This window comes from Cervus elaphus, chromosome 29 (genome assembly GCF_910594005.1).
Source record: "Cervus elaphus chromosome 29, mCerEla1.1, whole genome shotgun sequence".
In the NCBI taxonomy this organism is placed as follows: domain Eukaryota; kingdom Metazoa; phylum Chordata; class Mammalia; order Artiodactyla; family Cervidae; genus Cervus; species Cervus elaphus.
In genome coordinates, this window is record NC_057843.1 from 40,873,181 (window position 1) to 40,886,728 (window position 13,548).

At 40.9% G+C, this 13,548-nt stretch overlaps 1 protein-coding gene across 6 annotated transcripts in view; it reads right to left on the reverse strand.

The window, feature by feature from the left end:
• Positions 1-8,391: 8,391 nt before the first annotated feature.
• SMARCA2 (SWI/SNF related, matrix associated, actin dependent regulator of chromatin, subfamily a, member 2) overlaps positions 8,392-13,548 on the reverse strand; it is a 175,166-nt gene continuing 170,009 nt past the window's right edge. For 4 of the 6 annotated variants that reach the window (XM_043891441.1, XM_043891442.1, XM_043891443.1 and 1 more), the window contains 2 exons: positions 10,982-11,124; positions 8,392-9,318 (listed from right to left, as the gene is read on the reverse strand). In XM_043891441.1, the coding sequence (XP_043747376.1) occupies positions 9,283-9,318; positions 10,982-11,124 (179 nt within the window). In that variant the 3' untranslated portion in view covers positions 8,392-9,282. The remainder of the gene's footprint in view (positions 9,319-10,981; positions 11,125-13,548) is intronic. The other 2 variants (XM_043891445.1, XM_043891444.1) reach the window with 1 other exon arrangement.

Below are 13,548 nucleotides of genomic sequence, written 5' to 3' on the forward strand. Positions count from 1 at the left end.
TGTCCTGTTTTAGAAATCTTTGTCTAACACACGATCACAAAGATTTTCTTCTATGTTTTCTTTTAGAAACATAATATTTTATGTTTAAATTTTCAGTTCCATTTAGATTCATTCTGAGTTAATTTCTGTGTATGATATGAAGGGTTTGAAGTTTTTTTCTCACACAGATAACCAGTTGCTATTTTTTTGTGAAGTTAAATTCTTACCTTCTAACCCAATTTCATTCCTAAGCATTCAACTGAGAGGACTGAGAACATATCCACACAAAAATTTGTACAGCCGTGTTTATAGTAGGCTTTTTTGTCAAGAATTGTAAACAACTCAAATGTTTATCAGTTAGTGAACAGATGAATTGTGGGATAATCATTATTATGGAATAGTACTCAGCAATAAAAGGCCATAGACTACATATGCAACGTGAATAATCTCAAAGATGATATAGTACTTGAAAGCAGTCAAACACAAAGGCTACATGATGTATAATTCCACGTATATGAGATTCTAATAAAGGCAACATGATAGTGACAGAAAGCAGGTCAATGATTGCCCTGATGCTGGGAGTCAGGGTAAGAAATTGACTGGAAATCGACATGAGAAAACTGTTCAGGGTAAAGACAATTTTCTTTCATGACTGTGGAGTTGTCTACATTACTGTATGTAATTGCCAAAACTCTGCTTTTAAAATTGGAAAATGTTATTGTGTGTATATCTTAATAAATCTATGAACAGGAGAAAATGGAAAAGGAAGTAAGTGAAATTTTTAAGAGTGATTCTTCCTGGAGAATGATAACTTTTAGCATTCTGTAATGACCTTCTGTAAAAATAACACCTGAGATGCACAGTTCATTGAGCGGTATGACCCTGTTATTGTACAGGAGACTTATTTTTTTTTTTTTAAGTATTTTGTATCGGGAGATAGCTGATTAACAATGTTGTGACAGTTTTAGGTGAACAGCAAAGGCATTTAGTCATGCATGTATCCATTCTTATTGCATGCATGCTAAGTCGCTTCAATTATGTCCAACTTTGCGACCCCATGGCCTGTAGCCCGCCAGAGTCCTCTGTCCATGGGATTCTCCCAGGCAAGAATACTGGAGTGGGTTGCCATGTCCTTTTCCAGGGGATCTTCCCAACACAGGATTGAACCATTGTCTCAAGTCTCCCGCACTGGCAGGCAGGTTCTTTACCACTAACGCCACCTGGGAGGCCCATAAGGAGGGAAGGTCCTTGCCATAGGAGAGTCAGTCATTGAGGAATCCCTGATTTTCAAGGGAGAAACAGCCAACAAGTTTTAGAACAGGGTTGTTATATATTCAGCTAAGACCTTGGCTGTGCTTACATACCAGATGCCCCCACTCATCTCTCCCAGATTCTGAATAAAAATCCTAAAACTGCCTTGTTCCATGCTGTAGAGACAGGCTGTGTGCTATGCAGAATCAACAAATGAACAACATGGGAAATCACTAAAAAAAAAAAACAAAAAAAAACACAACTTGCAGACAGCTTGAGGAGGACCAAGACATGGGGGAAAGGGGAGAGGGATGACTCAAGACAGTGTTGTTTAATTTACAAAAGGACAGAGGCCAAGCTAACCTCAGGAGTGCTGGAGGGCAGGAGCTGTCACTAGAGCAACATGCATTCTTCTACAGACTTATTGATGTGGTGGTGGGGTCTTGGCACAGAGGAACTGCTAGGCACCTACGATTAGGTGGCAATGATTTAGTGAGCCCCTGGGGCTGTGATCTTCACAAGTGCTTCTCAGATTGGTTTCCCCAGCCCTTAGAAGAGACAAGAAGGTACTGGAATTGGGTATTGTTATTCTTCCATGTTGGCAAAATAGTTTGTTAAGGGTGGGCCTTGTTAAGAAAGTATATTTAAATATGGCTACTTTCCTACTCTCTCTGCTCAAAAAGTGAGGGGGATTTTTCTCCTGTCTTTGCTGTGAGAACCTGATAGGGTTCCAGGAGGTAAATCTCATGAAAGTGTGGGAACCCTCCTAAGACTGGGCACCCCTGCTATATTTAACTTTCAAACTTATCCAACTGAGGCCTCCAGCAATTTATTGTAGATGAGGTTTTTCTATCCTGGTACTGGGGCTTCCCAGGTAGCTCAGTGGTAAAGAATCCACCTGCCAGTGCAGGAGGCACGGGTTCAATCCCTGGGTCAGGAAGATCCCCTGGAGAAGGAAATGGCAACCCACTCCAGTAGCCTTGCCTGGAAAATCCCATGGACAGAGGAGCCTGGCAGGCAGCAGTCCATGGGGTCACAAAAGAGTTGGACATGACTTAGCGACTAAAAAACAAAAGCCTGGTACTAGTTACCTGCTGCTGCTCCAGTAGGTTGTGATTCTCTGTATCTGCTTGTCTGTCTCTTTCAGCTGGAGGGGTAGCAGTTTGCTCTGAACAAACTTCAGTTCTCTGGTGGATCTAAGAAGAGCTGTTGATTTTCAGTTTGCTCAGCTACTTTCTTATTGTGTTAAAGGGATAGTTGACTTCCAGGTTCCTTAGAAGCTAGACAAGATACTGGAAGTCTTAAACACTTCTCTCTGGGTGGTAATAGTATCCGTGTTTTTTTTTTTTTTATTTCATTATTGCTAATTATTTAAGTCACAGTATGCAGAATAAAGCCTGGAGAGAGGATACTGTTTCTGTACAAACAAATGCGGAAACTAGCGCACTGAGACAGTAACAGTGAACGTTACTGAGACCAAGGGGGAGGCAGTCACTGCTAGTCCAAGACAGTCACCTCTGGCATTCTGATGCATTTCCTTCCAATCTCTTTTTTTTCTTCCAATAGTTTATTGTCTCAAAAAAGCCAAATAACATATATGATAAATGTTGGTTCAAACAGGTTATTCTTCCATCGTATTATATTATCAATTATTATTATTATTGATGAATGGTTGTTTGGGAGTGAAGTATTTCCATTGCCATAACTGACAATTTTTAAAATGCTTCTTTATTTCTTTCACTTGGCTGCACCTGGTCTTAGTCGTGGCGTGCAGGATGGTGGATCTTTCAAGTGTGGCACTGACAGTTACAGAATGCGGTATTGTGGGGTCCCTTACATCACTCAACGGTGGTGCTGGGGAGGCTGTGAGGGTGGAGGTGACCCCGGCCCAGGAGGAGGACTCACCTCATGAGAAATGAGAGGCCCCATCACCTTCTCTTTTGCACTCTTCAACCCAAGCAGCAGGTATCTTCCTTGTATCTTTATCATAAAAAATGGTCTCTATATCCTGTGATTTTGGTTCTGAGAAATAAAAGATGAAGATTCCTTCATGCTTTGAAGGCCCTGTTGTTTAGTCACTAAATTGTGTCCGCCTAGATTGTGACCCGCCAGGCTCCTCTGTCCACGGGCAAGAATACTGGAGTGGGTTGCCATTTCCTTCTCCACCATGTTTTTTTGTGTGTGTTTGTTTTTTCCTGATACTTTCTGTACCTTTGTACTTTTCTTTCCATATTTTCTACAATGTGCATATATTTATTTTATTAGAAAAAAGAAAATAAATGTTCTCAGAAAAATTTTTAAGTGAGTTTAATCCCTGTTGATGTGGAGGAAAATAAGGCAAGTTGCAGAGAATAGTACAGTACTTAAGAAACAAACTGAACATTCAACCTCAGCACAGCTTACTATCGATATTAACATGACTTTACAATTCCGTTGTCATAATTAGCATAATTTAAGTCTTCCAGGAGAACCTTGCCCTGGTAAATTATTGTCTATTACATGAGCTTCCTATAAGACATGTCAACTCTTCAGGAGAAAGCAACATAATTAATGGATAGTTATGCCCTATGACTCTTATATTCCTCCCTCAAAATCCTTACCTTACTCCTTCCACAGTCTTAAACTGTATATCACAGTCTTAACCAAAATCAGATTTCAAGAAAATCCAACCTTGACTTTCCTTCTCAAACTACCAAAGCTCAATCAAGGCAGTGGGTTCCCTTACCACAGTAAGCAATAAGTTCCACTTCATCTTTACTAGGTTACTTTGGTGATAGCTGGGGAGCTGGCATTTGACGGTGTATGTTTCTATGTGTGTGTGTGTTTTAATGTGAATAAGAACAGGCAGAAGTAATCACATCAAGCTGTCAAAGCTGATTGCCTGGTAGGGGTGAATTCCACATTAATTTTCTTTGTATTTCACTGGTTGTGGCGGACATACGTCCATTTTATCATCTTGGAGGAGAAATTTAAAGGTTTTACAAGACAATTTACAATGCATATTTTTCTGGTGGGGCACTATGAGTCCAGTCTCTTTAAGGTTTATAATCTCACAGTGAGCATTGCTTCACAGCAATTCTTCAGTTCACAAAGAGGCCTCTGTTGAATGGATAAATAACAAAGTCCTACTGTACAGCACAGGGAACTATACTCAAAATCCTATGATAAACCATAATGAAAAACATGAAAAAGAGTGTGTATATATACATGGATGAATGAATCACCGTGCCGTACAGGAGAAACAAACACAACATTGTAAATCAACTACACTTCAATAAAATATGCTTTGAAAAATGACAGAGGCCTCTTTCTAGTATATACATATTTTTCAAAAAGAAACCAGTGTTTATAAACAGGAACGCTGGTTTTCCCATAGCCTTGACTTAGTTGTCTTGCTTTCTTCAACTTGGAAAATCCCTTTGGAAAATACTTACTGAAAATGATGCAGAATACGGATACTCTCTTACATAAAGGGCTTAGTCACTAGGAACATGTCACTTCCACCCTCTGTTAATAAGCTCAGTGTCCTAAACCACACCAGTGATGAGTAGAGCTCACCTGGACATAGATCTAGCAGTTCTAGGCATATCAGTCGTCGTTTCTTGCCCTGCGCGGCCTCATTTTTGATGACCTCTCCCCAGGTGTAATAGACACTGAAACCCTGCGATTCATATGCTGTATGACAGAAAGTGTGAATAAGGGCAGAGATGGTACTTCATCTGGTTTGATGTGGCTCTTATGTAGCAAATTTTTTTTTTAAATTAATTAATTTATTTATTTTTATTAGTTGGAGGCTAATTACTTCACAACATTTCAGTGGGTTTTGTCATACATTGATATGAATCAGCCATAGATTTACACGTATTCCCCATCCCGATCCCCCCCTCCCACCTCCCTCTCCACCCGATTCCTCTGGGTCTTCCCAGTGCACCAGGCCCAAGCACTTGTCTCATGCATCCCACCTGGGCTGGTGATCTGTTTCACCATAGATAGTATACATGCTGTTCTTTTGAAATATCCCACCCTCACCTTCTCCCACAGAGTTCAAAAGTCTGTTCTGTATTTCTGTGTCTCTTTTTCTGTTTTGCATATAGGGTTATCCACGAACCTATGGACACTTTATCTTTGACAAAGGAGGCAAGGATATACAATGGAAAAAAGACAACCTCTTTAACAAGTGGTGCTGGGAAAACTGGTCAACCACTTGTAAAAGAATGAAACTAGAACACTTTCTAACACCATACACAAAAATAAACTCAAAATGGATTAAAGATCTAAATGTAAGACCAGAAACTATAAAACTCCTAGAGGAGAACATAGGCAAAACACTCTCCGACATAAATCACAGCAAGATCCTCTATGACCCACCTCCCAGAATATTGGAAATAAAAGCAAAACTAAACAAATGGGACCTAATGAAACTTAAAAGCTTTTGCACTACAAAGGAAACTTTAAGTAAGGTGAAAAGACAGCCCTCAGATTGGGAGAAAATAATAGCAAATGAAGAAACAGACAAAGGATTAATCTCAAAAATTATGTAGCAAATTTTAAAAGGAATAGACTTAGCCATTCCTCCAGCGTATCTGTAGAGTGAGATTGACTCTCACTATAATATCCTCATGGGAACTACATTTATTCATAAGGGGAGAATGTCTCCAGCTTTCTGGGAACTACATTTATTCATAAGGGGAGAATGTCTCCAGCTTTCTGCTAAGGAGACCAAAAATATTTCCCCCAAGTATTACAGGTTATCAGTCTGAATGAGGTTCAAGTTAAGCACAATTGAAGTTTGCTTCCTGGTAACCTGTATGACAGAAAAGCTATGTCAAAAAGAGAAAAAATATTCAGACTTTTCAGTTATTTCCACTTATATTGGTTTTTACCAGGATGATTGTGTGATGGATGTATATGCCTGTACCAGTGATCTAAGTCAGGATCAGGATCACTGTGGCCTCATAGCCTCATACTGTTCCCTAGGAATGAAATAATGGGGATTAAGAATCGGATAGCTTTAGCAGAGCTCCTTTGATTTGAGCATGATCAGAATCACCTGGAGGGCCCTAGTGCTATCCAAGTCAGCGGAATCTCAGGGGCCTTTAGGATCCCATGGCAGCTGAGTGTAAAGGACAAGGTATTAACCCTTGTGGAGTGGCTTGTCACCAAGAGAAAGAACCAAGGTAGTGGAGGAGCCAAGCCAAAAAAAACAGATCTTAGAGGAAAGTTCCATTCTCAGTCACAGAAACCAGACACCTAAGCCAGGACTCGTTTGTAACCCTGGTAATATCAGCAACTGCCAAACAAAGGGGTACCTGGAGCTTATCAATAAGATCAGTTCCAGCCTTCACTCACTGGGGAGGTAGGGAAACTGCAAGGAAGATGGGATTTGGAGGCAAACAAATCTCAACTTTCAAATTACGCTTTGGGGCACTGGCCATAGCTATTCAGTCTCTCCTTTGCATCATCCTTATTTATAGAAAGGGAATAAGAACTATGCCTTCTTCCCAGGGTTCTTGTAATTAAATAATTCTAGTAAAAGATCAAGTACATTGCCTGATACTCTTAGCTTCCTTCCTCTGTTCCTGGAAAACTGTTGCTTTTGGAAAGAACGAAGCCTACCCCTGGGCTCAGCTACTGGAAACAGAAAAGGTGGCTGCTGTGACCAGGTTAAAAATAGGCGGATGTGCAGATGCCTCTCAGTCACGCGTGGTCACATTCCCTGCCAGCTCACTACTGTTCTGGGAGCCACCTTCTGCCTTGCCTTTCTACTCTAGCCACGGAGAACAACACAGCAAGACAGCAGGAGAGAGATCAGAGAACATCCTTCACACATAGACGTCCTAAGCCATAAAGATGATGGTTTGGATGGCTTTAGAACGGTAGTGCCTTTAAACTAATAGCAGATCATCTCAGTAAGAAAAACTAATGTGGTTTATTCTTTCCTGGGAGTCTACAGTCCTACTGTGGTCAGCAAACCAAACAAGCCAAGAAGGGAAACCAACACATTCTGCAATGCTCAGACTAACTGGAAATTCAGACCTGAGTGGACATTTAGAAAGACAGGAATTTCACAGGAGGATTGCATTTTGTGTGGGTCAAATTTCCTTCAAGATTCAAAGAAAGATGTGTTGTCAGTTCCTCATATTATGAAAGTAAGAATCCCATAGTTCTTTTTAGACATTTCTAAGAAATGAACTTTCCACCAACTAATGCATTAGAGACAAGTGAAAATGCTTCCATTCTGGTCCTTGTCATTGGTTTAGTTAAGAAACAAGTGGGTGGGGGTGGGGTGGGACAGATTAGTCATTAATGAATCTTAGTAGAAAGGTATATAGGGTGTTCACTGAACCAGTCTTTCAAAATGAGCACTTTTCAGATCTTTCTAAATTGATATGAATAGAGATTTATTAAATACTAGGGTATAAATCTATATCACCATAGATAGGCATACTTCATTTTACTGCACTTTGCTTTATTGTGTTTTGTAGATCTGGTGTTTTTCGCAAATTGCAGGTCTGTGGTAACCCCCGCCTCCAGCAAGTCTGTTAGTACTACTTTCTAATCGCATTTGCTCACTTCATGTTTTTGTGGTTTTGATACTTTCTCATTATAATATGTGTTCTGGTGATCTGTGATCTGATTATTACCACCATGACTCGCTGAAGCCTCAGATGATGGTTAGAAAGGGATGTATGCTATCTTTTGGACATAATGCTATTGCACACTTGATGCTGTTACACACTTAGGACTACAGTATAGTGCAAACTGAACTTTACATGCACCGGGAAGCCAAACACTCGTGGGACTCACTCTATTGCGCTGTTCACTGTGTTGACCTAGAACTGGACCTACAGTATCTCTGAGGTGTTCCTGTGGATTTTCTGGTAAATAAACAGAAGTTAAACCAGTGGAAAAGGTTGAGCAGGGGCTCAGTGTGACTTGGTCCATGGCAGCATCAGTCCTGTTATGTAAGTGTAAAGTCACAAGAGCAGTAAACTCCTCTCCCTTGTAACACACCCGGTTCATTCTAGGGGCTACTCTCAGTCTTTAAAAAATTTCTTCCTACCGTGTCACTGTAGCAAGAGCTTGCCCAGCCCTCTGCAGGAGGCTCTTACTCAGGCACCAGGGTTTTAATCTCCCAGGACTCAAAAACCAGAGGCAGTGTTTGTTGAGCTCAGTTATATCTTTATTAGGAAAGCACCAACACCACATTCTTGGAAATTACTGGAATTTTATTTGCCTCAGGCTTATGACTTGCAACCAAAGACATTGTGCAAAGAAAGCAAAGATTAAGTACACTTTAGGGAGAAGGAGACGATACACGTTGGTAACATAGGAGATAAGGTTGACAAAAGAAGCCATCCATTACACTATATAGATTGCAATATTCAATAGCGATTTCAACAAAACTTTTTTTAAATCAAGAGCGAAAAAATTAAGCAATGTTTACAGTAGACATAAATCTTATACAATTCAAAAAGCATTTTTTTTTCAGATCATAGAGCATAAAATGGAAAAATGTCTATGTAGGTGAAGTCTTAACTACTGTACATTTATCACCTATTAAAGTTGCTTATATGTACCACAGTGTAAAAAAAAACAATACCAAACAAATAAAAACCTTGAAAATTGCCTGATGAAAAATAAAATAACCAGTGGCTTTTAATGGCTTCTCCTGGTTATCAGTGCTACAAAAAAGACAAAAATCTTCTCATTTGAACAGGTGATAAAACCAGGCACAATCAAACTGTTACCAAATTAGACCCACCCATAGAAATATACCATCCACCCACATTTTTTCCATCAAAAGCTTTTTTGTTTGTTTTAATCTTTGAGGCCCATTTGGTCACAATATGTTACAAAGGTTTGTGTATGCATGTGTGTTTTTTTACACCATGATATCATATGTTTGTCTGGCACTATTCTAAAGCTAGTTTATAGATGATAATGATATAGAAACGACCCAGTGCCCATAAGAGAAATGAACTCACTGGGTAGAGACGAGAGAGGGGAAGAAGGAATTCAGTTCTACCAAGAAAAAAATGTCCGTAGTGATCACTCATCATCAGTCCCACTGGCTTCTGATTGTTCCTAAAAGTAAATGTAGGAAAGAAAGACAATAAGCCATCAAGAGGCAATGTGGAAAAGAAATGACATTGTGGAAACAGTTAACCATGCTAGTAAAGAGGCATCAACAGTCTCTGTGCTGAAAAGGGGAGCTCCTACTTGGAGACCCCAAAGCAGTGCCGGCCATCTGTGCCAGCGTTGTGCTCTCTTGCAGTTGGGTATGAAAAGTTCACGGCTTAGGATTTCTTTATGGCTGTGCTGGATCTTTGTTGCTGTGCAAGGACTTTATCTAGCTGCGGCTCTAGAGCGCGGGCTCAGTAGTTGTGGCACATGGGCTTACCTGTACCGTGGTGTGTAGAACCCTCCCGCAGCAGGGACTGAACCTGTGTCTCCTGCATTGGCAGGCAGACTCACAACCACTGGACCACCGGGGGAGTTCATGGCTAATGATTTCTATTTTGAGCGCTATTTTTAGAAAATTCATGGGTTTCCCAGGTGGTGCAGTGGTAAAGAATCCACCTACCAATGCAAGAGATGTGGGTTCAGTCACTGGGTTAGGACGATCTCTTGGAGGAGGAAATGGCAACCTGCTCCAGTATTCTTGCCTGGAAAATCCCATGGACAGCAGGCTACAGTCCATTTGCAACAGGGGTTGCAAAGAGTCGGACACAACTGAGCATGCACACATTGCAAGAGAGAATAAAGTACTGTGCGTTTGATTTTAGGATTTTAAAATGTATTTGAAAATGCTTGTGTCGAGGGTTCAGGCTGGATGGGGTGGGATAAGAATGCTAAGCTTTTCTCAACAGACCTCAATGGCAAATATGTTGACGGAAAGTCAAACTAGCATACGTTTGAAGATGGAAAATTAACTTTCCAGAAAGCAAAAGAAGAGGCTTGGTGGTAGGGAACCTAGAAGTCCTCTGGAAAGTGACTGAAATGGAGGGCCCTGCAGAAGGCACTGTATTAGAAGCTACCGGGGCTGCCCACAGAGTCAAGGACAGCGCACCAGACTGAGCTATGCTCTTTGGGTCTGAAATCAGCCTCTGCTGTTTACTTACATGACCTGCAGCAAAACACACATAACATAAATAAGCATTGATTTCTGTAATAAGGTGAGAGTGACATCTATCTTAGGATTATTATAAGCATTAAGGATGGTACCATATGAGAAGATCCTTATGTCAGGGCCTGGCTCCATCAATGCACCCTGAATTTTTCAAATTTTAAAAAATTCATCTGAGTTCTTTGTATGGCGCCTGAAGTAGCAACTCAGATCCAAAACTCTGACATCATATCACTTTTTCTCAGCCTCCCATGGAATTGTTATTTCCTCTGTATACCACTAATATACTAGGTATGCTGGGTGGTATGGCTATAAAATATTAACCGTCCATAAAGAAAACTCTATTTGTAAGTAGGCACTGGGAAGATAAAGGGAGAGAGGGAACTTGATTTAGCAGTTTTTCATTTTTGAAGGCTATTAAAAAGGCAATAAACAAAGCCCCAAATTCTTTGTTATAAATCACTCAGCTCGGTTCACATCCCTTAATAATGAAATCTCCCCGAATCTTTACATTTTCATTTCTGAGTAATAAAGCATAGAGGGTGGAAGGAGCATGGGCGTATGAGAGGGAAACAGAAGTGGGGAGGGCTTCCCAACTTCAGCAAAGACAGCCATACTTACATTTTCATCCTGCTCTTCATCACTGTCAAAATCGCTCACCACAGGCTTGGCTTTTCCTCGATTTGGCCTTTTCTTGCCTTTTCCTTTGTCCCGGCCTTTCTCATCCTTTTTATTGAGCTTGATTTTCACCTTAACAGATTTTGCTACAATAAAACCAAAACAGGCAATGAGGAATCACAGGGGACTCTTTTTACAAGTAGTAAAATGATCCCAGCCTACTGATGACAAAGCCAACATCCCAGAGTGCCCAGAATGTCCTTGATTCATACCTGTTAACCAGTGGCTGATCCAATTATAGTTAGCACCCTTTCACTTGCAAATGTGTCTTGGTTTTGCATGATAAGTTATATAGTCACCCTAAACAAGCAACTAGAAAGAATGGGGTCCTGGAGGGAAGCTGGGCTGGCTCATTTTCCAGGTCTCTTGATGGCTGAACAGGGATCTTCCTAATAATGAGGATGGTGAAGGCTGCCTTACTGACTGCATGGAGGGGTATGGGCATTTTTGAAAAGAGAACTTTGACATTAAAAAGTGTACGTAAGTGTAAAAGGGTTAAAAAAAAAAAAAGCCAATGATTTTATTGTTTAAATAACTCCAGTTGACTTAAAAAGTTAACAGCACAGCAACATACAAAATGGAAAGTGAATTTGAAAGGTTTTCCCCCTCTTCTCTAGTCTCTCTTCCTACTGATTATTTCCAGAAAAAGTAGTATACATCCCTATTTGCAAACATATTCATCCCTGTGTGTGTGTATGAATCTCTACAGAGGACATAAAATTCCATATAATTCTGTATACAGAGAATATAAAGAATACAAGTATAAACACATACAGGAAGATGGCACCCATTTCCACTTTCACAGGACTGTTCTGAGGATAGAAATAAAAACACTTGGAAGAAAGAGGTCAAAGTGTTATACCACAATTACAGGTGTACATCCCAAGGTATACAGAAAATCTGTCCTCCGGCATCATTCTGGGCGTCCCAAAATAGATGATGAAGTGACTGAGAATTAATGTCTCTCATTCAAACCCATTTTGTTAGAATATCGTGTCTGGTGGGTCTCAAGGCACCTAGAAATAGATAATTGTCATGGAGGGAATCAGCCCTGGAAGGGATCTGAGATGATAACTTTTCAGACTTCTGTGAAGGGGGAGGGACCCACTGAACACTTCCAGAGATTAAGTCTTCCATGGAAGTGTAGGCTGACTAAAAAGATGAGACAGAACTGTTCTGAATTGTAGGGACATCATACGCCCTCCCCCGATCCCAAATAGGGCAGAAGCTGGCAAATCCTAGTGCACAAAACAGTATTTCTAGTCCAGGCTTCTTCCATCTACCATACCCACATGCCTGCCGCTTAATGAGCTATAAGGCAGGGACATGTTGCTTTGGGTAGAGTAATTTAGGACAAGAAGAAGAGACTGGAGATGAGAAGGTCTACCTATTAATGGAAATGTGTATAAAATATGAAGCCCTTTAAATTCAAAAAATAGTAATTTGGAAAGAAAAAGTGTACTACCTTTACCTATACAGGTGTAGTTCTTCCTGACACAGGAGTACAGGAAACCCATGGAAGTCAGGAAAAGGCAGAAGACTGGCAGTAAAGGCAAGAAAATGCATGCTCAAGAACACAATCTAAATGCTCATGGGAGCGGTGGGCACTGGAAAGCCTTCAGGCTCTGTGAGTCAGTGGATTATGTTCCTCCACAAACCCCACATAAAAGGCTGCCGTGGGCAACTAGGCTAATAAACTGGACCATCAGATGGGCCCTTTAAACAGCATTCTGAGGCTTTACATTACCACCACATAGACAAGTTCTAATTAACCAGGGTGGTAGGCAGAATAATGATGGCCTCCCAGAGATGTCCATGTCCTAATCCTCAGACCCTGTCAATATGTTTCCTTTGCACTGTGACAGGGAGCATAGCATAATCCCTTGGGATGGGGAGATTATCCTAGATGAACCAGGTAGGCGCAATCTAATCACAGGTCCTTCAAAGTGGAAGAAGAGGCGCTCCTGGTTCAAGAAGATGCTGAACTCGCCTCCTCCCACAGACACACAGAATGTAAGCTACAAATGGGACAGCTGCCTCTGCAAAAGATGCAGAAACCGGCTGAGTGACACCTCCTCGTCGGGCAAGTGAGGGAGCACCCACACTGAAGCAGGGAAGAAGAGTGAAGAGGCGGAGACATAACCTCACAGCAAACCCTATCCCTGGCGCCGTGACCCACGGCTGGGTCCAGATCCCCACAGCAGGGTCCGGAGCCAGGGACTCCTAAATAAGGGAAAACCCAAAGAGACGCACACTGAGACATACTGTAATTAAGATGTCAAAACTTAAAAAACCTTAACAGCAGCAAAAATAGCTTAGGCACAAGGGAACCCCCGAGAAGACTAGCAGGAGATTAAGCAGAACTGAGTCATAACCTATATGGGAAACGAATCTGGAGAAGAATGGATACATGTATAACTGAATCACTTTTCTGTGCATCTGAAACTAGCACAGCATTGTAAGTTGACTATACTGCAATATAAAATAAAAAATTTTTAAAAAGGGCATTT